General features: G+C 44.8%; 1 protein-coding gene and 1 long non-coding RNA gene across 2 annotated transcripts in view; one reads left to right on the forward strand and one right to left on the reverse strand.

Moving 5' to 3' along the window:
* Nucleotides 1–3,295: 3,295 nt before the first annotated feature.
* On the forward strand, nucleotides 3,296–15,528 carry LOC113915012. Its single transcript, XR_003517569.1, has 3 exons — nucleotides 3,296–3,519; nucleotides 4,067–4,164; nucleotides 13,406–15,528. It is a non-coding gene; the product is annotated as an uncharacterized LOC113915012 (long non-coding RNA).
* STAU2 (staufen double-stranded RNA binding protein 2) overlaps nucleotides 15,092–27,892 on the reverse strand; it is a 304,220-nt gene continuing 291,419 nt past the window's right edge. The window contains 2 exon segments of the mRNA XM_035727107.1: nucleotides 15,092–16,216; nucleotides 17,345–17,433. Coding sequence (XP_035583000.1) covers nucleotides 16,123–16,216; nucleotides 17,345–17,433 — 183 coding nt within the window. The 3' untranslated portion in view covers nucleotides 15,092–16,122.

Raw genomic sequence — 27,892 nt, forward strand, 5'->3', positions numbered from 1 at the left:
GCAACTTCTGCTGAATTCCAGATGGGCTAACTCTCTGGTTCTCCTCTGATCTACCAGCTCAGTTACCCTATCAAAGGGAGGAATGAGGTTAGATGTGGTTTGGATTATCAATGTTTCCTAAGAAAAGATAGTTCTTTGAAGCATGAATTCAACTCTGGACTTCAAGGGCTGTAGGCCCAGCAATGGAGTGAGCTCAGCGAGTCTGCCATTCACTAAGCATTCCTGCGTACCTGGTGGTGCCAAGGACAGTGCAGCCTTTTGGCCAATGGCTAGAGATCAAAGCCTTAGGCCACCTGCTCGCAGCCAGCCCCACAGCAGCCCTTCCTCTCTTGGCCCTCCCTGGCCAGCCCCCAGGAGCTCCAGCTGCGCTCCTCACGTCTGGCCCACCTCACCACCATCCTCCTGGTCCCCAGAAACCCGTTCGCCCCAGAGAACACCACCTCCTCTCTTGCAGCCCCATCGGAGGAGCGGTTTATGCTTCTGGCTGGCCCTCCCGGGCAGTGGCCACACTGAGGGTGAGCGAGGTGGTCTGGCTGGCGGCCAGCACTGACAGTTTTCTTTTGTTCTGCTTTATGTCTCATCACATATCCACCTGTCCATCCCTCTTTCCGTCCATCAGTACACGTTCCTTTCTGATGCATTTCAAAGTGAATTGCAGACATCAGTGTGCTCCCACGTGCACATTGTTAATATTCAGCCTTTGTTACTGCGTTTTATCTTGAGATAAAAATTGACCTTCAATAAAATGCACAACCCTTAAGTATAGAGTTTTGAGGTTTGACAGATGCATATGCTTGGGCAACCCAAACGCTTATCAAGGTACAGAATATTACCATCAACCCAGAGTGCTCCCGCATGCCCCCTTCTCAGCCAGTTTCCCCACCTGCCCCCCCCCAGAAGGCAGCCCTGCTCCAATCATTTTCACCATGGTTGAGTTCACCTGTTCCCAAACTTCATAGAAATGAAATCATGCAGCGTTGACTATTTTGTGCAAGACTTCGCTCAGTGAAATGCATTTGAGATTCATCCAAATGATGAATCTGGATGACCCGTTGTATGTTTATCTAATTTCCTATTGATGGGCATGTGGGCTGCTTACAGTTTTAGGTGATTACAAATAAAGCTGCCGTGAGCATCCCTGTGCAGGCATGTTGGTGTTCCTTTATTTCTCTTGGGTAAATACGGAGGGGTGGGATGGCTGGGTCACAGAGCAGATGCATGTGTCACCTGGCTTTAATCGGGGTTTCATTTTGATCAAACGATATCAGTAATCACAACTGAAATTTCTCCAAGGGCCACGCCTGGCTGGATATGTCCAGAAAATGAAAGATAGACCTTGCCTTCAAAGAGCTTGCAGTCTAGTGAGGGCGACAGACATGCACCTGTGGCCACTTCAATGACACATGTGGGCTGTGGGTTGCCCCATCTGCTCGGGAGAGAATGAATGAGGCAGCTCAGCCATGCCCTATGTTTGGGCAGGTAGAGGCTGAGGCATCCGGGAGGGCTCCGTGCAGGAGGCGGGATGTGACCTGCACCTGGAAAGTGGGGCAAGTGAGCATATGTGAGACAAGAAGAGATGAGGAAAACATGGGGGCAGGACAGAGTCGGGCGTGTTCAGAAGACGAAGAAAAGACAAGCTGGCCTCGCCTAGAAGGGCGTGGGGAGAGAAGAAGCATCAAATCAGGTGGCAGGATATTCAGGGCTCAGATCATGGGCGATTAAGCCACAGAGTTTCAGGTTTTCAAAGGTTCTCCCCCTTTCTCTTCTGGGGCTCAGTGAGCTGGGTTACCAGTAATTTTAGCCCCAAACAATACTCCAAAAATGCAGACACAACTGTGGAATTTGAAATTTCCTTGGGATTTGCAGTTGGGGAAAATCGGGTGTGTCATTCCAACACTGCTCTAGAGACATTCCAGGTTCGCTTTGCAGTTTTTTGATTAGGTGGCTACACTTCAAGGGAGCTGCCCAAAGCAGGAAATCTCCAGTCCGAGGATCAAGCAGTCACTGTCCATGCTACTCACGTGCCCTGTTAGTAACTTTGGAGGCCCCGCCCTCTGCCCTGCGCTGCCTACAGTTCTGAAGGCAGGAAGAGCAGGATTTGGGCCAAGGTAGTTAAGAGAACACCCCTTCGATGCCCGTGTTCTACCCTCAGCAGCACGGCCCAGGAAGCCACACACTCCAAATGGGCTGTAGCAGCTTGGGTCTCCCAAGTGACAAGAAGGAACCTGTGCTTCCTGCGTTTTGCATTCTTTTCCCAGTAGGACAAACTATCTCCTGACAAGAACAAATGTCCCCACTGCTTATAATCTGTATATCTTTTCCAGACTTTGCAAGGGCACTACCCTGGATGAAGCTTCAGTCTCTGACTCAGAACCCTATAAAGACGCTCAGATGGCCTCAGGCAGGAGAAAAATCTGTTGACCAGCTCTTGTGGATCTCACCACATATTTGGCTTGTCAAGGCTCCAAACTGGCCTGTGTGTGGGACTAAAAGTCTCATTAAAAAATGGGCAGAAGGCATGAACAGACATGTCTCCAAAGAAGACATCCAGATGGCCAACAGACACATGAAAAGATGCTCATCTTCACTTACCGGCAGGGAAATGCAAATCAAAACCACAACGAGATACCACCTCACACCTGTCAGAATGGCCAACATCAGAAACACAAGAAACAAGTGTTGGTGAGGATGTGGACAAAAAGGAGCCCTCGTGCACTGTTGATGGGAATGCAAGCTGGTGTAGCCACTGTGGAAACAGTGTGGAGGTTCCTCAAAAAGTTAAAAATGGAACTATCTGATGATCCAGTAATTACACTACTATTTACCCAAAAAGTACAAAAACATTAATTTAAAGGGATACATGCACTCTTATGTTTATTGCAGCATTATTTACAATAGGCAAATTATGGAAGGAGCCCATGTCCATTGACAGATGAATATATACGTCTTCCATATATATAATGGTATATTATTCAGCCATGAAAAAGAATGTGAAGTCTTGCCATTTGCAATAACGTGGGTGGAGCTAGAGAGTATTATGCTGAGCAAAACAAGTCAGTTGGAGAAAGACAAATATGATTTCACTCAATATGTGGAAACAAAGCAAACAAGCAAATGCAAAGAGAGAGAGAGAAACCAAGCAACAGACTCTTAACTACAGAGAATAAACTATGGTCACCAGAGGGGAGGTACTGGGGGAATGGGTGGAACAAATGAAGGGGATTAAGAGCACACTTCTCATGATGAGCACTGAGCAATGCACAGAAGTGTTGAATCCCTATGTTGTGCACCTGAAACGAATATAACACTGTATGCTACCTATACTGGAATTTTTTTTAAAGAACATAATAATTTTTCTTTTTTTAGTGTGCCAGATGCCCCTCTGAGAAGCAATGGAGAACCATGGTGGAGACAATCTCAGCTCCGTGGACCGTTGTCCAGCATTTGCCCTCCTTTGGCATTGGGAGACACAGCTCGCTGAAAGAGCTCCAGTAGCCCCCAGGGGCACGAATCTCAGAGGTAGGTGCGCCGGGTGGTGGAGAAAACAGTTGCCTAGAGAGCCCCGGGGGGCCAGGCAGCCCACGGCTGGAGGGCAGCTGGTACAGAATTGCAGGCACCTTTAGGATTTCCTCCCCCCTGCTCCTGGAGCATGAGTCCCAGTGTGCTTGGCATTTCCAGTTTTAGCATTGGAAAGTTCCATGTCCCAGGACACCCCTGTCCTTGGCAAACCGAGAAGGTTGGTCACCCTATAAAAAGGAGCGGTCCTATGGAGCACTTTTCTCTGAATGACATTTGGGTTTCTACAGTGCTGGTTAAAAGCGTTCCCCCAGACCCACCTCACCGCCCAACGAGGGTAGATGAATGGAGCACAGTACTCACTCCACTTTCAGCCAGGGTGTTAGTGAGGCTGGAGATGCCAGCCCTGCAGGCCCCAGAAATGTGGCTACTGGTAATGGAGGAAGAGCCAGGGCCATGGGTTTCAGCTGTAAAGATGGTTTCTAGATCAGCTGCCACAGTATTTGGTGAGGCAACGCATCTCCCATGGTTGTTTTATTTGCAATTTCAGAGGGAGCAAATGCTATGCGTGCAGTGAGCCTGACTCTTTGACCTGGGGGTTAGAAGTCACATCAGCGTCATCCTTCGGAGGGTTTGGTTCTGGACGAGGTTAGTAGAATTTGTCCCCTTCTCCCACCCGGAAGAAGGAGGATGGAGCTTCGGAGGGTGCTTTGTTGCACCTGCAGGGTCAAAAGGAGACACCTTGGCTAGGCAGTTTTTTTTTTTTTTTCCTAGAAGCTCATTCTCTTGTCTGCCTGTTCCTCTCCACTGGATTTGAAGGATCTGAGATTCTTGCTATTTTTATCCTTCAGATATGTGAGGGTTGCCCCTCTGGAAGAGATACGGAAGCCATTACTCTGTGGTTGGGTCTCTGCACTGCTAGTCTCTTGAGCCACTGTCTTTCTGAGATGCCACAGAAGTTGGCAAAGTCTCATTGTTCTATGGGTGTTGGGCCAAATTATCTGAAACAGATCTCATAGGGTAAACACACCCATGTCACACTCATGGTTCTAGGGACTCCCTCCCATCTCTGTCTCATCCCCTTGGCCTGATATTGCAACAATGGGCCATTGATAATATCATCGATTGTCCCTCAAGGATGTGTGGCTGAGCTCAGTGTTGACAGCTGTGAGACAACTGTGGGCATCTGTCCTCCACCACCCAGGCTAGCCAAGACACACAATGTGTTCTTCGTTATGGACTACACAGGGGGTCTAAATTACAAGGAAATAATTCAATCTATCAGGCTAGGGTGAAACTGCCAACCAAAAGAACAATTTATGAGATCATCCAAACCTGGATGTGAAATTAATTCCATACACGATAACTCACCACAGACCACCTTGTTTAATTTTATTTTTTTCCTAGTAATAAGATCTTCCTGCTATCATTTATGTTCTTGACAATATGAAAACAATATAACCATCATGCTAGAAACTACTTTAAATCAGAAATACAGAGAGTTATAACAGTAGTATAAGCTTTAAGAAAATTTTGTTGGTTATAAATGAATTCATTTGAGTTGAAGAGTCTAAGCCTGCTTATTAACAACAATCACAACCCAGTAAGAAAAGTGAAACTTCAGCCATGGTAGTTGACCCAGTCCAGAACTTTCTGAGCCATTCTTGTTTCAAGCTCAAAGCTTTGGTCCACAGGACCACACTTTCCCAGCGAATTGGCAGTGACTCTGGGCTCCCAGGAGACAAAAAGGAGTATACTTCAGGCTTTTGCCATACTTTCCTGATCTGCCTAGCAGGGTCCAGAATCCAAACCAAGTCATGGTCCCTGTCCCTGAGAAACTTATGACTGAGATTTTGGGAAAAAGTTAATACAGATGAAATAATAGTCAAGGCCATAAGATAGTGTGTCGTGGTGCCCTGGAGCTCAGGCTTAGTATCAGCCAGAGGGTTTGGAACAGGGCTGCAGTGATAAGCAGGGCTCACAGTGGAGCTGGAGCTTGGGAGACTTGAATCAGTGGTGCTGAATAAAGCCACAAACACACAGTTATTGGGATCAAGTGTCATATTGTGGAACTAAAATTAGCCCTCAGTGCAAGAAAGAATGGGAGCTGAGCAATCTGGGCCCACCTAGTGTTGGCATCTGGCCCTCTCTTGTGGAGACTAACCAGAAAAAAAAAAAAAAAGAATGCTCTGTTCAGCGGCCTGTGTAAAAATGGCCTCGACCCCCAAGTGGCTCTAATCACTCATTTGGAGAAGACCCCCTCTTCTCCAGTTGGATTTTCCCAGTCCCTCTGTGCCCCAGCCCCATGCCTGAGACATTCACCCCACTGTGTGCACCGACCACAAGGAGACAGAAAGAGGCAACAGGGAGCTCCCACCCTGCTTGGCAACTTGTAAGGGATTGTGCAAAGGATTCTGGGTAGCAGAGAGGGAAGCTAATGGCTAATGGAGGGTTTGCTTTTGCCAGTTTACTCAGCAATTGGGTTCAAGTTCATAGAAACTATAAAGGAAAACTGTCCCAGTTATCTACTGCTCTATAACCAACCATCCCAAACTTAGTGACAGAAAGCAACTCTTGCATTATTTCTCACAATGCTCTTGACCGGTTGACTGGGCATCACTGAGTGGAATTTCAGCTCCACATGATGGTGGCTGGGGTAGTGGTCATCTGAGGCTTTCTTAGGCTGGAACATCCAAGAGAGCCTGTTCACCCAGCTGGTAGTTGATGTTGGCTGTCAATTCGGAGCTCTGCTAAGGCTTGACCAAGGTGACTACAATGTGGTCCTTCCATGTGGCTTGGGCTTCTCACAGCATGGTGGCTGGGTTCCAAGAGTGACAGTCAGAAGAGAGAGTGGCCCAACAGGGAGGAAGCGGGAAGCTAGACCCAGAAGGCTAGGCCTGGAACTGTCACAGTGTCACTTCCACCAGATTCAATTATAGGGCCAACCTAGATTCAAGGGGAGGGGGCATAAACTCTACTTCTCACTAGTGAGAGAGACATTTTATAGTCTTTAATTTACCACTAACACCTAATTATAGCCTTTCCACATAAGACACCATAACCCAGACTGTGCCCACCCACACTATCCTCACAACCTTGGTCCCCTATACAGCTCTTACCAAGGAACCCCACACAAGGCTAGCTACCAAAGAAATTTATTTTTTTTTATTTTTTTATATTTTTTTATTTTTTTAAAGATTTTATTTATTTATTTGAGAGAAAGAATGAGAGAGAGAGAGCACATGAGAGGGGAGAGGGTCAGAGGGAGAAGCAGACTCCCTGCCGAGCAGGGAGCCCGATGCGGGACTCGATCCCGGGACTCCAGGATCATGACCTGAGCCGAAGGCAGTGGCTTAACCAACTGAGCCACCCAGGCGCCCTACCAAAGAAATTTAAACCAATACCCTCCGAGTCCTGGTTCTTCTCTTGAAGAAGAAGCCCTATCTTTAGAAGGCAAATAAAGCAGGCTGAGCTCAGATCACCAGCCTACCAGAAGAATGGACAAGTTACTGCCAAAGTGGGAAGGGGCTTCCAACAGGGAGCACCTCTGTGGAGCAGCATCTGCAGGCTGGGCACCCAATGCCCATCTGCAGTTGCTCCATCTTCAGAGGTAGCCAACACACCACTCCCTAGTCACAAGTCCCTGGTGAGCATGCTGATCTGAATGAGACTCGCTAGTGTGCAAACTCCCATGGGCACTGCCTCCTTTTACTGCACTGACAGTGCCCAAGCAGACACCATCTCTGGGTGGTGAGTGGGCAGAAATCACTGACAACAGCATTCTTTCTTCACTAAATATTTGGATACACATTGCCAAATTGTTCTCTAGAAAAGACGTACCAATTTACAGTCCTTGTCTCTAGTTAATAGTATGTCAAGTATCCAGAAGACAATAGACTCAGGATTTTGCTTGAGGAGCTGTCTAGCCCCTCCAAACGAGAGTAAGGCTGCCCTTCCTTGCATTCTCCTCCTCCTCCTTCCTGAACCAGACTGTCAAAGGTCATCCATGACCTCCTATGGGCTCTTTTCTTTCTCACTCGCTTCCTCACTGTGGCAACCAACACTTTTGCCCATCCCATCCTCCCCTGGCCATCCTTTGCTTATGACTTGCATTCCTTCTCAGACTTCTGCATGAGCTTTTCTTTCTCAGCCTACTTCTACTTCCCAAGGCTTTGCCTTGGCCGTTTGTTCTTCTCTTATTCTACAGGCTCTATCTGGAGGATTTTATTAATTTACATGTCACTGATTACTATCCATGTGCTTATTCCTCACAAACACCTTCTCTTCCACGTAAATGTCTCTCCTGATGTTTGACACTACATTTTCAAATTACCAGTTGAAGATCTTTCTCTGGGTATCCTGCAGGCATGCCAGACTCTACAAGTCCAGGACTGAATTCATTAATGACTTGTACACCTTGTCTTAGTGGATAATACTGCCATTTACCCAGCTTCCTAGGCCAGGACACTGGAGCCAGCCTGGAGGAAATGCCCTCATGCCTTCCCTACATCCATGTGGTGAATAGGGCCTGCTTAATCTACCTTCTTTATGCTTCCTGTTCTCTCTCCCTATGGCTACTGCCCTCATTCACACCCTCATTACCTCAACTCCATTGTAAATAACTTTTACTGCAGGGACACCTGAATGGCTCAGTCGGTTAAGTGGCTGCCTTCAGCTCAGGTCTTGATCCCAGGGCCCTGGGATCAAGTCCCACACTGGGCTCCCTGCACAGCGGGAAGCCTGCCTCTCCCTCTGCCCCTCCCCCTGCTTGTGCTTTCTCTCTCTCTCTCTCTCTGACAAATAAATAAATAAAATCTTAAAAAAAAAAACACACAAAAATAAATAAATAAATTTTACTGCCCATTATATGGGACATCCTGTGCCTCTACTTCTCTTTCTCAAGGTGGTATGCAAAGAAATGAGTCAAAAGTGCCAGTGTAGTGCTGGTATACTTGTAATAGAAGACAGACAGAATAGAAGGAATAAGCTGCTTTTCCATACTGGCCAGGAGGGACAGGGCTATTTTATACAGTTCTTTCTCCTTACTTCCAAGAAACTTATACCAACAGAAGCCAAGCTCAGCTTTGGTCTACTTTTTCAGAGTCACCTTACCAGCTTTGGTTTCCCTGACTTCTGGGGCTGTGTGTGCCTTTCTGGGTCACTGGTGGGCTTCTTCTGTCATCTTCTCTGAGTATCCCAAGGAGTCTAGAGCAAGAGGTGCATCATGAGGTATGTGGGGAATGTGTAATCTCTTTGTCAGAAATAATTCTCTGACCTGTGGATCATTCTCACCAAACAAGTCCCAAGAGGCATTAGGAGCCACAGATATATGGCTTTGTGGACAAGACATCTCAAAGGCGATCCTGTTGTCTGAGTAGCCCACAGGAGCTTCCTGTAGATGCTCCTAGCCTCAGGTCTCTGAGGCTATTTCAGTTTGAGGTAACACTTATTTGTTTGCATGTTTGATAGTTGCCTTTAAGAAACCAAAACCTCATGATGCAAAACAGGACTATGCCTTATTCATCTCGGCCTCTTTCTCGTCTCAGCACTTACAATATCTGGCACACAGTAGTTGATCAATAATTATTGATTAATTCATTGATTGGCTCTTGGTCAATAATAACTCATGTTTGTTTGGTACTTGCTTTCTGCCACATATGGCTGAAAACACTTTACATGTATTAACTCATAAAATTAATTTATTTAATCCCCATAACAACACTGCCATCCTTACTTAACCGCTGAAGAAGGTGAGGCTTGGAAAAGTTAAGGGAACTTACCTAGACATATATAAGGAGTTAGTGGAAAAGCCAAGAGTTGAGCGTAGGCAGTCTGACTCCTGAATCCCGACTCTTAATCATACCAGCACTGCTTTCTTGATAAGAGGTGGATCAAGATTATGTCAGTAGTTAGTAAGGTTGTTGGTGGTGAAGGTGGTGGTTGTGAGGGGGTGGTAGCTCATAAAGCCTCAGCTATCTTGGGGATTTACCCCAGAAAAAGGAAACATGCAAAATGGATTCCTACAGCACCTTGGTTATGAGTTGGCCAGGCCAGGTCACCAGATCAAAGGGGAACAGGAATCCAAGGTAGACATTCTTCTTAATATTAAAACCTGGGTCACTGGCCTGAGTGTCCTCACAATGCTTCCTATAAGCATTGTGGGAGCAGCAGAAGCTGAAACCAATTCCTAATGAAGTGTATCTATATCTGTCTTCTTGTATTTTCTCTCACTATCTTGTTGCCATCCCATCTGCCCAACTGGACTGGAAGCTCTTTGAGGATAGACATCTTTAAGTTTCAGTTGGTTCCCCATAAGACTAACTCCATATTTGCTAATTGATTAATAGGTTGGAATTTGGTTAAGGTTAGAAATTAGAAGGCAAGATACGTTTAGCCAGACATTTTCAGGCTAGTGGTCTGTTCTCCTAAGACCGAGGCAACGGCTGTCGTGGAGCTGAGCACTCAAACAGCTGTTGCACATTTTGTGGTGGTGACTGTGGAAGTGACTCTGGTTCCAGGCAAAAACAAAGGTTCTGACCTTCTCTGGTATCAGCAATGACCAAAGGGCCAACTTCTCCTTGGAATTCACATGTAGGCCAGGGCTTTGCCTGGAGCTTAATAATCACCTTGAGTTGGTGAGAGATCTAGTTCTTTCCTCTGCAGTCAGAGGATGAGGAAGGACTAGTGACCAAACACCTTTCTGGAAATTACTACCCATGTAGAAGATTTAGGGGCAGGCTCAAGGGGAAACAGAAGATTTTGACTACTCATTCCCCAAGCTAAAGGGCAGGCATTTAAAGACTTTCTTACAGGGAACACTTAGTCTGTTCTGGTCACAAATGTCTTCTCCAGAACTTCCCATTTCCTCATTCTTTTCCAGTGCAGTGTGGCCTTCTCACCCACTTCACTTCGGAATTCAAATTTCTGATCCTATTTTCTGCCTCCTCCCATCCACTTAAATAATCAAATCTCCTCCCTTCTTTGGGCTCCCTTGAAAACTTACGAGTAAAATTTGAAAGAAAGTCAGACCAAGATTGCTTCCGTCTCTACCCAACTCCATTGTAAAAATCAGAAATCCCTTTACGGTTAAAATCCTCTCAGGATAACAAAAGCAGGGAAGTGGCCTTTGGTCTTCTGGTTTTATAGAAATCACTGAGGACGGATGACTACTCTACTGCCTATGTTTCTCATTATGTGTGCTACTGGAAAGGAGGCTTTAAAAATATACTAATTGGGATCACTGGAAAGTTTAAATTTTTTCTCGTAGGTAGTTTTAGGACTTATTCAGGACAGCTTTGTTGTCCATCAGACCCTTGAAACTGAAGACTTGAAAGGATTAAACAAAGCCAAACAAAACGGTACATCCTTCACAAACCTGAGACCAATCTATGACATTTGGAAGACTGTCAGTTATTGAAGCTTCACTGTTTACATTGAAAGTAAGAACTGGCACATGATTATAACGAGCCTTGCCCCCTGGGAAGTAGTCAAGGCAGATATCTATTGGGTTGTCTCATAAGACAGTGGTTCTTCTCTGATGACTACCCTGCCCTGCTCCACAGGGGTAGAATGAGGCAGCCATATTTGCACAATGTGGGCCAGAGGTGAACAATTGGTCCAAGGTGAGCCAATCAGGGGTTCCTTCCTTTGATTAGAGGAATGAACTCAAAAGAGAGATTCGTTGTTTCCTCAGGTGGCTGTAGACTTGGGTTCTCTTGGTAGCCATGTTCTCTGATATGTGCACTTGAGAAGCAGGAGCTGGTGTGCAGAGAGATGATTCACACATTCAGAGGGAGGAGGGGAATTAAGAGACAGGGAGAAAGAGAGCTTCCTGGTTTCCCCACAGCCTTCTACTTCCTGGCTCCAGTTTGCATCTGCATTTCTGCCCTTAGGTTCTGTGAAACACCCCTGTACCTTTAAAACAAGTTTGCCATTGCAGGTTTGAATAGGTTTCTATAGCTTACAACCAACAGACTCCAAATTGACAAAAGAGTGGTATTTTCCTTGCAGGTATTTGATTAAAAAAAATCCACACATTAGATGCCAAATTTGAATATAAGCATACCACTAGTAATAGAGGTATGAATGGTAGTATACATTTAGAGTTGTAATGCTCTTAGGGGCCATCATTTTATAGACGTGAAAACTGGGGCCCAGGAAGGCTAGATCTCTTCCCAGGGTCCGATCTGTGTCTGAACCAGGTCTCTGGGCACTTGACTCTTAGCCGGTGCCTCTTTCTCTACTACCCACTGAATTTGACTGAAAGATTGTATTTACTGTCACAACTTGTGCACATTAAAAAATAGGCCACCGACTCTTGCATATTCTTGCCCCTATTGTTTTTGGATGAAAAGCTGAAATGACTTCGACAAAGCTATACGTTAACAGAAGTGCAACTAGAATTTATTTGTGGGCAGGAGAATCCATCCAAGAGGCCAGACTTCTCTGTCCATGCATCCAGCTCACTGCTGATCCAGTTAGACCGGCAAATCCATCATGGCAGGGGTTTTAGGGTCTTTCATTTATTTAATAAACATTTACATACTCAAGTGGGCACTGTTCCCAGGCCAGGAGATACGATCACTTTGGTTGGTCTGCCTCCTGAGTGTAGGGAGGGGGCCTTAAAGAGCTTCTTCATCTGCTGTCTGTACCTTTGAGGCTGGGAGGTGGGGGCCGTCCAAGGACATTTGGGGCATGTGGAGTGGAGGTGAGGTAAGATAATATTGCTAGAGGGAAAGCAGATGGTGGCTTTTTGACAGTGTCACCTGAATAGAGCATGCTGCCCAAAGCATGTAAGATGGAGGGAAGAAGTGACTGATGGGGACGAGCAGGTGAACATTGAGCTCCTGCGAGGTGGTTGTGAGAACAAAATGCTCTAGTCTCAGTGCCCATTTCCTTGTGGGTCTTTCCCTCCAGCTAGAATGTGGGTCCTTCAGGGGGAAGTAGTATCATTTGTTTATTTATTTTCTGCATTCCCAGCATACATCAGAGCGCGCTGGGGATCCAAAGGAGCTTTTAGTTAAGAGGTCAGAACATAGAGGAGAGCTTCCCTAACGAGATAATTTTTAAATGAGTCTTGGCAAGGTGAGATTGAACTTGGGTGGTGTCTGCCAGAAATAGACCGGGGGCTTGATGGAGTCTAAGGAAGTCTTTGTTCTGAACCATATGTTACAAGGTTCCTCCTCATGAGACACATATCTGTGATTATGGAAATGTAGGAATGTATCTGGGAGCGGGCACTGGCATTAAATCTGCTAGCCTAGGGAAGGGATACAAGTGCGGAAACGGGAAGATGGGGGTAGGATAGTATAGTGGGTTTCTATGGGTCTAAAGTCCTCTGAAGTGGGGGTGTTTTTGAACCCACCATGCTTTGGATTAAAAAATGCCACAGTCCCCCTGGGTTGAAGGTACAATAGTGTTAGCAACAGGGTTGCCATGCATGATCATGAGTGACTATCTCTGTGTCATGTTAAGCAGTGAGATTTAGTTTACTTCTTTAACAAGCTTATCTATCCCTTCGGTAGATCATTCATTTACCCATTTTTGCGTATACTCAATGTATCATTTATACATTTATCAGGTACCTATATCACGGTGGGATAAGTTAGAGGAAACACAAAGACAAATTCATATACGATTTTGCCATTAATGACTTCTTAGCTCTGTGTGCAAAACTGTTAGGTTTTCTATCATCCTTGGCCATAATGATAACAAGCAGCCTCTGGACATTAAAAGGTACAGAACAAACTGGGCGGTGACCACTCACCTGCAGCTAGATGAAACACTAATCAACTGGTCTGGACCACATTTCCAAGGTCACCAGGAGTCCTGAAAACTTCCGTATAATACGTTGAGTTTTTCATTCATCTATTTTTGTTTTATGGTGCAGGAATTTGGTTGAAATTATCGACGACAGCAACAAAACTCACTGTTGAGAAGGTTGGCTGGGGAGAAGAATGCTAGGACGACTTGGGTACATCACCCCGGGAAAGGGAGGACTATCCTGTCACAGCCCGATTGGTGGTGTCTCACCATCGATCTTTGGCAAGTTGTACTGGAAAGGGATGGTCAGAGTTCCAAAGTGCAATATTATATTTCCAATTAAAATGTAAAAACAAACCTTTCTCATAAAGCACATTGGCCTCAGCACTGGGAAGTGACTACAAAGCCCATTGCTGATTGAGAAAAGCTGAAAGCAGACACTGTAATTGATAAAGGAGATAAGTCAATCTGTGTCCTTTAAAGAATAATGAGTTCCATTTTTCATCAAAAAGATCTCCTTGTGCCGAAGAAACATTCTTTCAATAAATCTACTTAATGGTTTCCCTTCTAATGATATATAACATTGCGCTTTGGAAGGAGCTTGGAGCATCCTGGCCCGTTCCTGCAAGGGTCTGCAGGCCACCCAACATTTGCATTGCTAATCCAACCCAAAGAAAACCCAAAAGGTTCCCAGACAGTGCTGCATTCCCCTGAGGCGGGGGTGGGGTGGGGGTGGACTATCTAAAAGCTTTCCCGGGCTCTTCAAGCAGGTAGATGGGACAGAATTTTTAGATCATTCCCTCACCATTAAACTTGAGGTCCTATGCATATTTACATCCCTCCCTTGCCCCCCACCCCCGCCAACCGAGCCGACTGCCACCCTGGTGTGTTAGGGATACCTCAGCTCTGAGGGTGGCTCAAGAGTTAAAGGTTTCAGATATTTGGGTGGTGAGAACTGATGAGCTTGTTTGTTCCCTGGGCTCACCCCTCTCCAACAGCCCTGACGGCCTTGGTGTTGTTCAGACCGTGGGCTGCAGGAGGTAGTCCGTGTTTATTGTGTTTGGTAAACTGAAGATCCACTTTAAAGACCCGGCCTGAGGGAGTGCTGTGTCCAGGCCCTCCCCCCAGCCAGCCGAGGGCCTAAGCTTACTCAGGTGGTAAAGGCAGAGCAGAAGAGACAGCCTGTCCCCCGGCAAGGGAAGGGTCCAGGGCCCTCTGTGCCCTGGTGCTAGGCAGCAGGAACGGTGTCGCTCAGCTTGGCTTACCTTGCGACCCCCCTCCCCAACTTTACAAACGTGCTGCTATTTCCACAAGCACCCAGCTTTATGTAACAAAACCCATTTCCTCCAAGCGCACCCAGCCCTCCCAATACTGGCGGACTTCCCCACATGGAACTCATTAAAAACAACCCTCGAGTTATTTCCTTATGTTGCTGTTTGTTTATTCTCCAGTCGCGTGTGAGTCAGCCCGATCATGATTTGTGGTGGTTTTGCTTATGAAATCTTACATAATTATATTTCTCTTGTCATGTTGGGTCGAGCCGTGAGGCCTTACAGTGTTTTCTCATTGCACAACGTGGGCGAATCAATACGGAGAACGGCTGAACAATGAGGTGACGTCGGCTGCCCAGGAAGCCGGGCTCCTAGTCACCCAGGAGGCGGCCGTGCGGTGGCGCGAGGGGCCCGGACGCCGGCTAAGGCCCCCCGCGCGGCCCAGGATGGCGAGGCTGGGTGGCGGCCTCCGAGCATGCGGCTCGCCGAGGTGCGACTTAAGAGAGGGGAGCCAGGGAACGAAAGAACAGCAATGACAACACTTCACACAGAAACCGACCACATTTTTACTGCATTCGCGACACGCCGGATTCCACCATGCTGGTCCCGAGCGTGGCTGGCTACAAGCCGGCAAGACGCTTACGGCTGCTCCGCGGGGCCTTCCCTTGCCCGCCTTGTACGTGATTTCTTTGATCCTCCTCACCGTCCCAAGTCCAGAGGCAGCTACTAAGAACACGCTCGATGCAAAACAGTGAGTGGCTACGACACACGGATGAGGCTGGGTGCGATTTCCACGGCAGAACGTGGAATCCAGAGAAATGGTTTGTGGAGGCAAGACGCCTCCTTAGTGGCTACTAGTATTATGGAGCTCAAAACCCACAGCTGGCTGGTTTTGCTCGATTCCTGGAGTACATTGAAGCTAGTTGTTCCTAACGTTATTTCATATTTTAAATAAAATATCTGACCTGATTTAAACCTTGCTTGTTTGCATACATCTTCGAGGCGTGCGCCTTAAAGTTACTCATATTGATACAGGATGAAGATTACAAATATCGGCATAAAAAGAGAAACCTCGTGACTCTATATGAAGACAACAACCATCAACATTTCACAGCACGTCATTGGTTAATCTTTGAATCATCAAGCATTATTTAAAACGAGAGAGAGAGAGAGAGAGAGAGAGAGAGAAGAACTGAACACAAGCGCCACGACAGAACAATCATAATAACAGAACCAAACCCAATTTCTCTATTAATCATTTAAAATTTTTACCTCTGTTTCTAACACTTCTCACTAACTGTTATTTTAAGCTCCAGTAGCAGGATCAGATTTCTGCTGCCTCTGGGCCAATGAGTTATAATCTGATCTCAAGTTCCAAGGGAAACGCTCAAAGTTTTATTTTTCCCCAGTTGAGTAAACAGTACTATGTATATTATCTCTTGTGTTAGAATAGTGTTGTCTTCACGTAAGACTCAAATAATGGTATTAGTCATTCATTTCCTTGAACACAGACACCCTCATGCGTGCTGACAGGTTTATAAGGATGCGGTGGCAGCCGCGGTTCTGGGAGCTGCTAGATGAGCGACTTTGATTTCTTGCAGTCCTGAGCGATGGAGCCCGGGTGTGTCTGGTTATTGTCCGCTTTCTCTCCCAGATGCTGGGCTTGTCTGGAAGATTAATACATTAACAAGAGCTGAAGGCCCAGGGTTGCACGTCTTCAGACATGTTTATTAGCAGATGGCACACAGGATTCAAAGGTCACCACAAAAGTGACATTTTAAAGTGAAACAACAATATTTATGTTCAGATAGTCTACTGATGAGATCATGTGGAAATGTTTTTGATTAAATTAGCTTATAAATGGTTGCCAATCTATAGACAACTTCAAATGCCAGGTCTGTTTACCAAATGTTTTCTTCTCACGCTCACCGTTTACATATTAATGACCAAGTGCTGTTGGCTGTTAACAGGAGGATCAATATATCTGGTTTTTACTTGCTGGGTTATCTGGGTTTGTTTTTGTTTTTTTTCATTCTCAAAAATGTTATCTCCTCTTACGTGTGTTTGGAAATCTCACCTGCAATTATTAACGGCTTGGAAAGAGTTCGGATTCCACTGTGGAAATGCAATTGCTTTCCATTTCTCTAGTATAAATTGGGCCTCTCAGAGAGACCTAAACTTCAGTCTCTCAGGTAAGACCTGACGTTCAATATCATAAAAGGGCCACGAGCTGGATTCAGAAATACTCGCTCCAGCTGCCTTCTCGCCTCTGCAGCCCTTGGGAGCCACGCTCAGGTGGCAATGCCGGCTTGTGTCTCTACAACACCATGAAAAACAAAATGCAGTCGAGGGGAGGGAATACCTCTTCTCAGCTGCTTTTCCTTTTCTCTCTCTTGTGCCCACAACTTAGCAGGAGTGTGAGTGAAAATATGTACCTCGGAAAATGGTTTAGCTAGAAGAAAGCTCAGTGGTATGAAGCCAAAACCAATGTTTTAAGAGTTGTGCAAGTCTCTATAGTCAACAAAACTCACATAAATATTTCCAACAAAGGCATTAAAATGCAGAAATAATGATCAGTTAGTAGATCAAAACTTTCACAGATGTATTATGGGAAATGAAAATGACCATATATGCTACTGTTTCTCATTTATTTACATTTAATTGTGTTATGAATAACTCTGTAAGATATAGATATTGTTGTCCTGAGGGTTTTTTACGTTATTGTCATCTATATCTTATTTTTCTGTACAGTTACAAAATTAGAAATGTAAGAATACAGCAGAAGATTTACTCACTTTTCAAGAGAACCTTTTTCAATATTCATTGCCCCTTCCATTGGATCCAGTCCTTGTTCAGAAAATTGTTTCAAGGCACTTAAAGCTGCCTAAAAATGAAAACAAACACACAAACAAGGAGATCCATTCACTGACTTTAATGTTAATAAACAGGTAATTGTAAAAGAGAGCTGAGATGTAAAGACTATCATTTTCATTGGTCTAAATAAACGCTTTTTTGCGTCAGTTAGCAAAATTACATCTGAAAGGCTATATTATCATGGAGCAATGTATATCCCATGAGGGCTTTATTTCTGTGGAGTGAGGAGGTGGGCAGAGGGATCCCCAAAGTCTCATGCCCCGTCCCTCATCCACAATTTTGTAAAATCACGAAGTTTTTATCTGCCAATGTAAAAACACCTAGTTTAAGCCGATTGCAGTTTGACAATGACTTTGCAGAATTTCTCCTCACAGTCCTGAAACTACCCTTCAGATGCGAGCACATCAGTTTTTCCCAACTGAGGTACTCTTTCCAAAGTTACCGTAAAGGTATTGTTCAGTTTTATCTTTAGCCCTAACCAAGTAATGGGCTGTGCACAGAGAAGTGGACCCAAGACCCTTGTGCATACCGAGGGGACGGTAGGGTGGTATTCTGCGAGGAGAGAGAAAATGTGTGCTTCTCAGGGGCCCAGGGGAGGCAGGCCTGGCCACAGCAGAGCCTCCCGAGGTGTTGATATGTCCGCCATGCGTGGGACGCTGAAGGGTGTGGACAGGCTGATGGAGCCTCGCTGGATAGCTGGGAGGCACCAAAAATGCGATGCTGATAAGATCTACATAACTTGTTGACACTCTTGTGCACGTTCCAAATTGTTATTTCTTCAAATAAGAATTTGGTTCCTCTTCCCCTCCCCCACCCCGCACCACTTTAAAGCTCGATTAGAAGGGCTTTGTTGAGTCTGAGAGAGGTGTGAGCAGCCCCGGGCTGTTTGAATCCTGGAGATCCTGCTGGGTCACACTTTGGTCATCTGTATCTTCTCAACTGCCTTTGAAAAAGGGCTGACTCTTGCAGTTTCCCAAACTTTTATCTGCCAAAGTCCCCTTTTGGGTAGCTGACTAAGCATGTGATCCCCTGTAAATGTCATTATTCATAACATAGTTTTTGACTTTAATTGTTAAGGTTAATAGCCACAATTTTTTTTAGAGTAGTTTTAGGTTTACAGAACAATCGAGCAGGGATGTCAGTTGCCGACCCCACTGCTCCTGGTCTTGGCCCCTGCTCATACTATTTAGCAGCCGGGGCAGACTGAGGTGGCAGGTAAGCGCTATTTCCAGTTGGGTAGAAGCAGTGCGGCCATCTCGCTAGGGTACTATTACTGGTTGAGTTGTGTCCCTCCCACGCACCAAAAAAAAAAAAAAATCTGTACGTTGAAGTTCTAACCCCCAGTCCCTCCAAATCGTGGCCTTATTTGAAAATAGGGTCATTGCAGATTTAAGTGAGATGAAGTCCTCCTGGGTAGGGTGGGCCCAAATCCAATATGGCCAGTGTCCTTATAAGAAGGGGAACTTCGGGTGTGGACACACACACACACACACACACACACACACACACACACACACGAGGAGGACACCATGTGGGGAGGAAGGCAGAGATTGCAGTGATAACAGCAGAAGCCAAGGGACATCAGTGATCACCAGCAAACCGCCAGATGCTATGGAAAGGCCTGGAAGATTCTCCCTCACGGCCCTCAGAGAGAACCAACACCACCAACACCTCCGGTTTGGACTTCCAGCCTCTAGAACCATGGCAAGATACACTGCTGTTGACTAAACCGCTCAGTTTGTGGTATTTTGTTATGAGAACTCTCACAAACGAATATAGGTCCGTCATAATTCCTCCTGAAGCATAGTAGAACCTCTTTCTCCTCTCTGTGATGTTTCTTTTTATTATCTTTTTATTATAAAAACAGTTTTCATTACAGGACAATCATAATAGATACAAGGAAAAAAGAAATGTGGAAATATTCACCGTCCCACCCACCCATTTACCACTTGGTATAATGTCTTTCCATATGCTTTCCTATCCCTTCCCCATATGCACACACTTTAACCTGGATCATATCCTGACACTGTTTTATAACCTGTTCTATTCACTGAACACGAGCAGTTTTGCAAGTCGATAGAGACATGTCAGTAGCATCCTTTTGCCTGACTGCACAGTATGTTGACTTGATATGGCCTCTTCCATTTAGCCGGTCCCTACGGTTGGACATTTCGGACACTCCCAATATTGAAGCTGTTATTAATGCTGCATCCAGCTTTCTAATGGTCAAAATTTTTGTGTAACATCTCAATAATTTCCTTATTCCTAGAAATTGAATTTCTGGGCCAAAAAGCAGGCACACTTTTAAAGATCTGGCATGAAAATACATACATACATACATACATACATACATACATACATAAATATCTGAAAGGAGCTTTCTCTCTGCCCTCAGAGAGGTTGTGACCACAGCAGCAGTGTGAGGAGCCAGATGTTCCTCTAGGTGTTTTGGAGTTAACCTCTCAGCATCACTTTGCTGGGCACTTGAGCAAACCAGTTTTGTCATCTTATGGCCCCACCTTCTTTTTCATTTGTCCATCCTGGCCATGTATGTACTCTATTCACTAGATTTGGCTTTGAGTAATTTTGGTGGCTTTCAAAAAGTAAACTGACTCTCAAAAGATCCAGATTTGGACAATTCCTCTCCCCCAGAAGAAATCTGCAGAGGGATTTGGCTCATTTTTAGATTCATTCAATTGGGTGGCCTCTGAGGTCCTTTCCAGTCTTGAAATGCTGGGGTGCTGGACGGACTTCCTAGGTGCCTCACTGTGAACAGCCCTGTGGGTGTGCACACTCCCATGGGCTTGTTACATGAACCTGAGCTCTGGAGGCCTGCCTCACATATGCATGTATGGGGTGAGGCACTGGGCCCATTCACTGCTAAGCTCTCAAGACCAGTCCATGCCTGACCTTTCCAGATAGCCCAACTTCATGGGGTATGGGGGATGGTGCTAATGAACTTACAGGTCTTGGTATATTCAACAGTTTTGAACAAATGAACTACTCTTCTTTCTTCTGATCCTTTAGTCTGTGAATTATTGTCAGGAATGCTAATTTTTATCAATTTCTTCCCAAACGAACTATTGTGGAGGGCTGTTCAGACCCCCAAATTGAAATTTGCCATGTGATTCAGCAAATTGCTGAATGAGACACACAAGAGTGCCAGGGCTTCTTGGTCCCGCTTTATTCCCAAAGAGGTCAAAATGGCAACCAAAAACAACTTCTGAAAACAATTTTCAAAAGTCATTCATAGGCTAATTGTAGCCCATTTTCCCTAGTTGTTTTTGGAATACTTGTTGCCTGAATGCCTGGAACCAAATGTCCTGCTCCACCAAGTCTAGGACCCAGTGACACCTGCTCTGTTCCATCCAACAAGAGATGCACACATGAGACGCCGGCCAGGTCTCAGAGAGCAGGTTTGGTGTTTTAGCTCTTGCAAAATCTCCTGGATGATTTTATCAACATGTCAGGCAGGTCCCCGTGCACTTTCAAAATGCCTGTCATCACTCAAAGAATGTACTGCAGGCTGGAATGGCGGCATGCTCTTTCACTCAATGCCACGAACGGATTTTCAGAATTCTTGCATGGCTGCTTCCCTCCAAAGGTATGCTTAAAGGCTTCCAAAAAATATTCCCTTATTTATCTGATGAGATAATTCAACCCACATCTTATTGATAACCCTGAATACAATTGCTTAGAAAGAGGACAGGACTTCTTACTGATTTATAAAAGACAATGAAGACGGTTTATCTTCTCTGTAAACAGCAATAGCTACCATTTGATGGACATCACTCTGCTGTAGTCATGAGACCGGGCCCTTTACCTGAGTGACATCAGGTGTTACCACAGACCTGCAGGTGGGTCCTACCCATGAGGAATTCAGTGACCTACTTGAGGTCACACGGGTAGCAAATGGCAGAGCAGAGATTTGTACCCAGTGCACATTCTTGACCAGATCCCTTTATTTTCTTCAACCCTAGCCAATTTCAGGATGACTTCTTTCAATATTGTATTTCCAGATCACTCTTATTCCTTCCTCCACACTCATTCTATGAATGATTCCCCACAAGAGTTACTGGAGGTAAGTTCATATAATTATCCCCACTTTCTAGAGAAGAGGCTTATTGTGGGGACCACAGTCAGCCACCAGTCTCGAGCCTTCTTGTGGTCCCTGGGTTGACTTCTGAAGCCTCGTTCAGCACTTCTCTCACACTTGTAATTTGGGCTAAAATTAAATTGCTATAGGAATTATTTTGTGACTTAGAATTACCCAATGACTCCCAAACAAGGTAACTTGACTGTTCATTTCTTAACATTCTGAGGGTCCTAAGTCTTGTTCACTCTATTTGCTCCCCTCCCCTCTACTGTTCTGAGAAGAGTTCATTCCTCACCTGCACTGGGTTGCCAGCAGGAGGGAAAAAGAAGCTGCAGGGTTTGCCTGGGACCGTGGGCTGTGGGGTCCTGCAGCAAGAGGAGGTGCTGGGATTGCAAAGGTGAATGGACCAAGAAAGGACCGAGGGCTCGGCAGTGATTTATAGAGAGCGATAAGCCTAATATGTTTAGGAAAGCCGAGATGGGCAGGGGCTGCCGACCATGTGCCTCCTCCCCCAGGCCCTAATAGAACCCTGGTCCTGCCACTTCCTCTCCCCCTGGTCATGAGCTCAACTGGGGAGCTCCCACCCTACCCCCAATTCATCGGCCGCTGCTTTCCCAGAAAGGATACTTTAACAGATGAAAAAATTCCATCTGTGAGATGGGTGTGCTTCAGTTTCTACAGCAAAATGGCTCTGAGACGAGGACAATGCAGCAATGCCCAAAATAGCCCCCTTCATTTAGCAAGACTCAATTATCAATCATTTCAAAGAACAATGTATAATGGAATGGCTTTGCGAACAAATGCTAAAATTGAACAGTCCACAAAAACATTTTACTAAGCACATCCAAGTCTGTCCGGAAGATAGTAAAATCAACAAAATCTCCTTGTTTAAACTATTCCAACTGAATAAATTGTTACTTGCTAGAGGCCAGTTGTTTAAAAAAAAGAACAGATTATAAAAATGCTACATAACAGTAAAGGACACTGGAGTGAGGGAAAAATCAAATAACTCTCATTTGGAGAGACATCTAAAGTCTGATTAAGGAGCTACTGAGAGGGTAAATAGATAAGAGGCTCAGCTCCTACTGTCTCAGTTCACCCCCTCAGCCTGGACGGTTTGCTGTGTGATCACTGCAAAGTAATGTTGGGGAATCGTGGGAAGGAGGTAAATCTGGATGCCTTAATGAGGAACATCCTGAAACGATGCTTGAATCCACGTTGTATAAATTCCCACACACCGTGGATTTGAGAATTTCAAAGATGCACTAACATAAGTACCCAGAACCCTCCATGCAGCTCCAGCCATAAACAAATAGACAACTCAATGATTTCATTACCAAGGTCAGAAAATGTTTCCTACCAAATCAAAACAAACTCACTCAGCATCTGAGTGGATGTTACCACAGTCTACCAAGGGGAATCTCGAACTTTAGCTTTATGACCATTTACATGTTCTGGGATTCAAAAAAAGAAGAAAGAAAGAAGGGGAAGAAAGGTATATTCAAGGCAATTCATGTAGCTTGGTTTGAAAGGAGAAAAATTTTAAAGAAGTAGATGACATTTCCTTTTTTTATTCTGTCTTTTCAGCTCAACACTTGTATCCATTTGTGTGTGTATGTGTGTGTGTGTGTATGTGTATGTGTATGTATATCTGTGTGTATGTGTGTGTATATGTGTGTGTATATGTGTGTGTGTGTGTGTGTGTGTGTGGGTGTGTGTGGGTGTTTCCCTTAAAAGAAAGCATCTACATAGATATGTAGAAATATTTTGGTCCCCAACAGATTTTACAACTGTTTTGTGAGGAAAGCCCCACAGGTTCTCGAACAGATGTCGCTACCATTTCATGGATCACTTGTTTTGTGCGTAGTTATAGCAATGCCAGAAACAAGATGCCAGGAAGATACTTTCCATGCCTGCTTGTTGGTCTTGGTTTGCATGCATGCATGTACACCTGCGTGTGTGTGTGTGTGTGTGTGTGTGTGTGTTTGTATGTCTGAAGAATGGAGGTGAGTCTTCCCAGCCATTTCCTCAATTTCCAACTTTCCTCTCATTAATCAGCAATTAGTAAATTGTGTTGAAACCAGTGCCTGTTCTTTCTGCTTCTGTCTTCAAGAGTTAAATGTAACAGCATTACAGCATTTTTTGAGAGACAACAATGGTTCTCAAAAAAGAGAATTTTTACTCCTCCCTTTATGACACACTGTTCTTCTTGTAGTATTTAAACACAGTGTCTGATGGGTCCTTTCATTTCCTTTTTTTTTTTCCCATTTTACACTTTTCCACCGATTTTATGTCCTGAATCCCAGAAACAGACAGGCTGTTACCATTAAAAGTCAATGGCAACCACACACGCCTGAATGTGGCCTTCATTTTTAAGTGAGTGTTCAGGGTTTGTTTTGTTTTACCTGTTTCTCCTGAAGTGCTTGCTCATGTGGAACTCTTCCTGGGAGCACTCTAACTGCTAGATTCATTTCAGAATGCACATAGTGGTCATATATGCAGCTCACTAAATAGGTCTTTTTAAATGAGAAAATGATAGGCTTCAACTGGCAAACATCTTTATTTGCAGTTGAGGACTCCCCTAACTTCTCATCCCAACAATCTTTGAGACTGGCTCTCTATTGAATTATTTCAGTGACTGAAAACCAGCAGGTTCTTCAGTAAGCTTAAGGCTTATTGCCCAAAGAATGTGAATTTTAACGTTCCTAAGTTACCATTTTCTGGCTTTGAAAGGTCTATAACAAAACACCAAGCCTCTCTTTCTCTAAAATAAAAGAAACCAAAAAGAGAAAATTGTATTTCTAAATTGTATCACATTACGATAGGATCCTCAGTCTACCACATTTCAGATGAATCAATGATAGGACTTTAAAAAGAAAATGAAAAAGGATTACACTGAGCTTTAATTAAACCATTTGCTGCCCCGATTTTAACAATTTCATATAGCCTGCGCTTTCCATTTATGCTCACATAATCCTATTGGTTTCTGTAATTTCCATAAAATTGGTACTTTATGAATGGCTTACTGTTATAACGAAGGGATGTAAGCCTGCTAAGGTGATGGCTACTCATTGTAAAAACAAAAAACAAAAAACAAACAAAAAAAGGCCGGTGGTGGTGTGAAGACACGCAGGTTTTAGACAGTCTACTAAAGAAGAGAACGGGTATTTTGACTCTAGAATTAGGGGAATTAGTACAAACTTGGGCACTTAGACTACGGACTTAGGCATCATCTCTTTTCCGCGGTCAGGCTCTTACACTGGGTGATCCATGTAGCTGTCAGCCTTGACAATGATACAGAGTCAAAGTTAAAGCAGGATTAACGGTGCTGAGGAACGTTCGTGGTATGTTTAGAACAAACACCAGCAGTGGTATTCATGCGCCATGTTTTACTCTAACCACACTGGTTTTGTTTTACCAACTTCATTCCTTTTAGAATTCCTGTGTTGTCCAACAAAAAGTCCCTTCTGTAATGGCATGTTGCCCCAACATACTGTTGGGTACAAAGGCAGGTGTCCATGAATGGCGGAAGTGTCACTGTGCTTGGCAGGATGATGCCTCCCTCGCCCCGGAAGTGTCCATGTCCTAACCTCCAGAACGTTCGTATGTTACCTCACATGGCAAAAGGGATTCTGCACATGAGATGGAGGTATAAACCCTGAGATGGGGAGATTATCCTGGATTATCCAAGTGGGTCCAATCTAATCACAGGAGTCCTTAAAATCAGAGAATGTTTCCTGGCTTTGGTGAGAGAGTACGATATGGCCAAGAAAAAATGGTCAGAGTGATGTTGTTAGTTTTGAAGATAGAGGAACGGGGACACAAGCCAAGGAATGTAGGTGGCCCCTAGAAGCTGGAAAAAGCAAAAAGACCAATTCTCCCCTCAAGCCGAAACAAAAAACTGCTTATACCTTGATTTTAGGCCAGGGAGATCCCTACCTGACTTCTAATCTATAGAACTCTAAGATAATGCATGTGTGTTGTTAAGTCATTAAGTCTAGTAATTTGTCAAAGCAGCAAGAGAAACTAATATACTCTTTGTGTCATCTTGATAAGGAAGGGTGGGGAACATGGTATTTGGAGTCTGTCAGGCCTAGACTAAAATGCCAGCCCTACTGTAGACCAGCTGTGTCTATGCAAGTTACTTTACCTCTCTGAGCTTCTTGGGGTTAATGCCTGGACCATCAATGAGAGCTTTTATTACACACCTTTCTCTATTGCTTCTTCTTTTAATTTTTAAAGATTTTATTTATTTATTTGTCAGAGAGAGAGAGAGCACAAGCAGGGGGAGCAGCGGGCAGAGGGAAAACAGACTCCCCGCTGAATAGGGAGCCCGATGTGGGACTCGATCCCAGGACCCTGGGCTCATGACCTCAGCCCAAGGCAGACGCTTAACTGACTGAGCCACCCAGGCATACCACACCTTTCTCTGTTGAGACCAACATCCAGTCATAAAATTCTTTATACTCTCTATCTCCATGTTCATTTATGTCCCATTTCTTATATATTTCTATTATTTTTTCTAGCGCATTGCTTACCCATCTCTCTTCCTAAGAGAACTCTAACATTATTCCTACCCCTTAATCAAAAGCCATCAATAACTTCCAGCCACCAAATTACATTCTGTATCCTTGGCTGGCCCCATGCTACTCTACAACTTCATTTATTGCAATTTCATTACAGCATGTTTCCCAGAGGGTGATGCCCAGATCAACAGACTGGTCACCAGCCTCAGGAACACCTGGCATGTGGCAGTGTTATCAAAAGCTCCCCAGCCAGTCGGCCTGGAGACACAGCAACGTTGCAGAAGCCCCGCCCCCCATGGATCTCCTGCCCTGGTCTGATGGGTCTACCTCTTGTCTGACATCTGAGTTTTCTTACTCCACACCTTGGCTACTGAAGTTTTTCATCTTCCCATGGTGGATTTCCCCAATTCCCAGCCTGTCTCCCACCTATGAACTTCTGACGGCCCTTGCCATCTGCATCCCTGGACTGTGGGCTATCTTCAATGTGTTTGTGTCCTGTCTCTCAAATAGTTGGTCAGCTCTTGGCTGGCAGAGCGATTTTCCTGTTGGGATTCAGCACAGTGTTTACAGAACATCTTCAAGGAATACTCCTTGGTTGATTATTTATCAGCTTCCATCTGAAGCTCCTTAAGACAGACAAGTACTCACACACACATTTCTGCTTTCTGTTCTCTCTCTATTCTGTGAGTCAGCATCTTGCTTCTGCTTACTCTTCCTCACTTCAGGGCATCCTCTAAAGCTTCTCTCCTGTGAGGCTCTCTCTCCTCCTTTTACACACCCCTCTCACCCCCACCCGCAGGCTCTGTGGCCAATATGCTGTAGGACAAACAGTCCCAGGAAAGCAGAGCTGGGTGTCTCTATCCCCTGTGTGAGACAAGGTTCTCCTGTCCCACAGTCTACCTCCAAGGACTACAGATGATAGCTAATGATTTCTTGAAATGTCAATCATTTGGGTTTTGGCTTCTGTCATCTTTGGGGTCTGTAAATAGTGTTTTCCCCCTCCCTGGGCCAGTGTGAGGTCTACAAAGAAAGTGCCTGGGAAACCCTACCCGGGAAGACCCCACAATGGGGACTTTGCCTGAGACCTTCCAGGTGGCACATCCTGAAATAGAGAACCAGAGGCGAGTCTCTTCCACCCAAGGAGAGCCTGGTTCTGGAGGGCAATGGTGCCTGAATTCTGTGCTGCCCCAAAGATCCCTTTGGGACTTCATGGTTCTTTGATATTCTACTCCAAAGAAAAGGAGAAGCATTGCCCCTGAACGTGGGCACACACTGTCTCCGGAAATTCCAGTTAGGTTTGAGTATGTGACTGAAAAAGACGTATAGTTATTTCATATTTTTTTAATTTTTTGGTTATTTTCTTATTTTTTGTTATTTCATAATTTGTACTGCATTTAATGTGCTCTTGGATTGCATGGATATAGGGGGCAGTTGGGAACAACAGGGAGTGATGGTCAAACAATGTAACTATAAAGTTCTGTTTAATTCTGAACTTTCAGTTGTACTGAGCTAGAGTCCAAGGTAGTACAGGCAGGTGGGTTGCAGGCCTTGCTGATTCCCTCAATGGGTGAGGCATGCAAAAGCCTGATTTCTTTTCTTGGGGCATTTGGTGGCCATCCTAGTGGTCAGATTGCAGCAGAGAGGGGGCCAGGATAGATCTTTACCTCCATCCCAAATGTCTCCTTAGCCTCTTACTGACATCTGATTGTATACATATATATTATATTTTATATATATTTCATATATATATATATATATTTACTTTTTAAAATGAAAGTTCCAAACATTCACAAAAGTACAAAGAATAGTATACTGAACCCCCACATACCTATCACTCAGATTAAGAA

The sequence above is a fragment of the Zalophus californianus genome, chromosome 4 (assembly GCF_009762305.2).
Source record: "Zalophus californianus isolate mZalCal1 chromosome 4, mZalCal1.pri.v2, whole genome shotgun sequence".
Taxonomy (NCBI): domain Eukaryota; kingdom Metazoa; phylum Chordata; class Mammalia; order Carnivora; family Otariidae; genus Zalophus; species Zalophus californianus.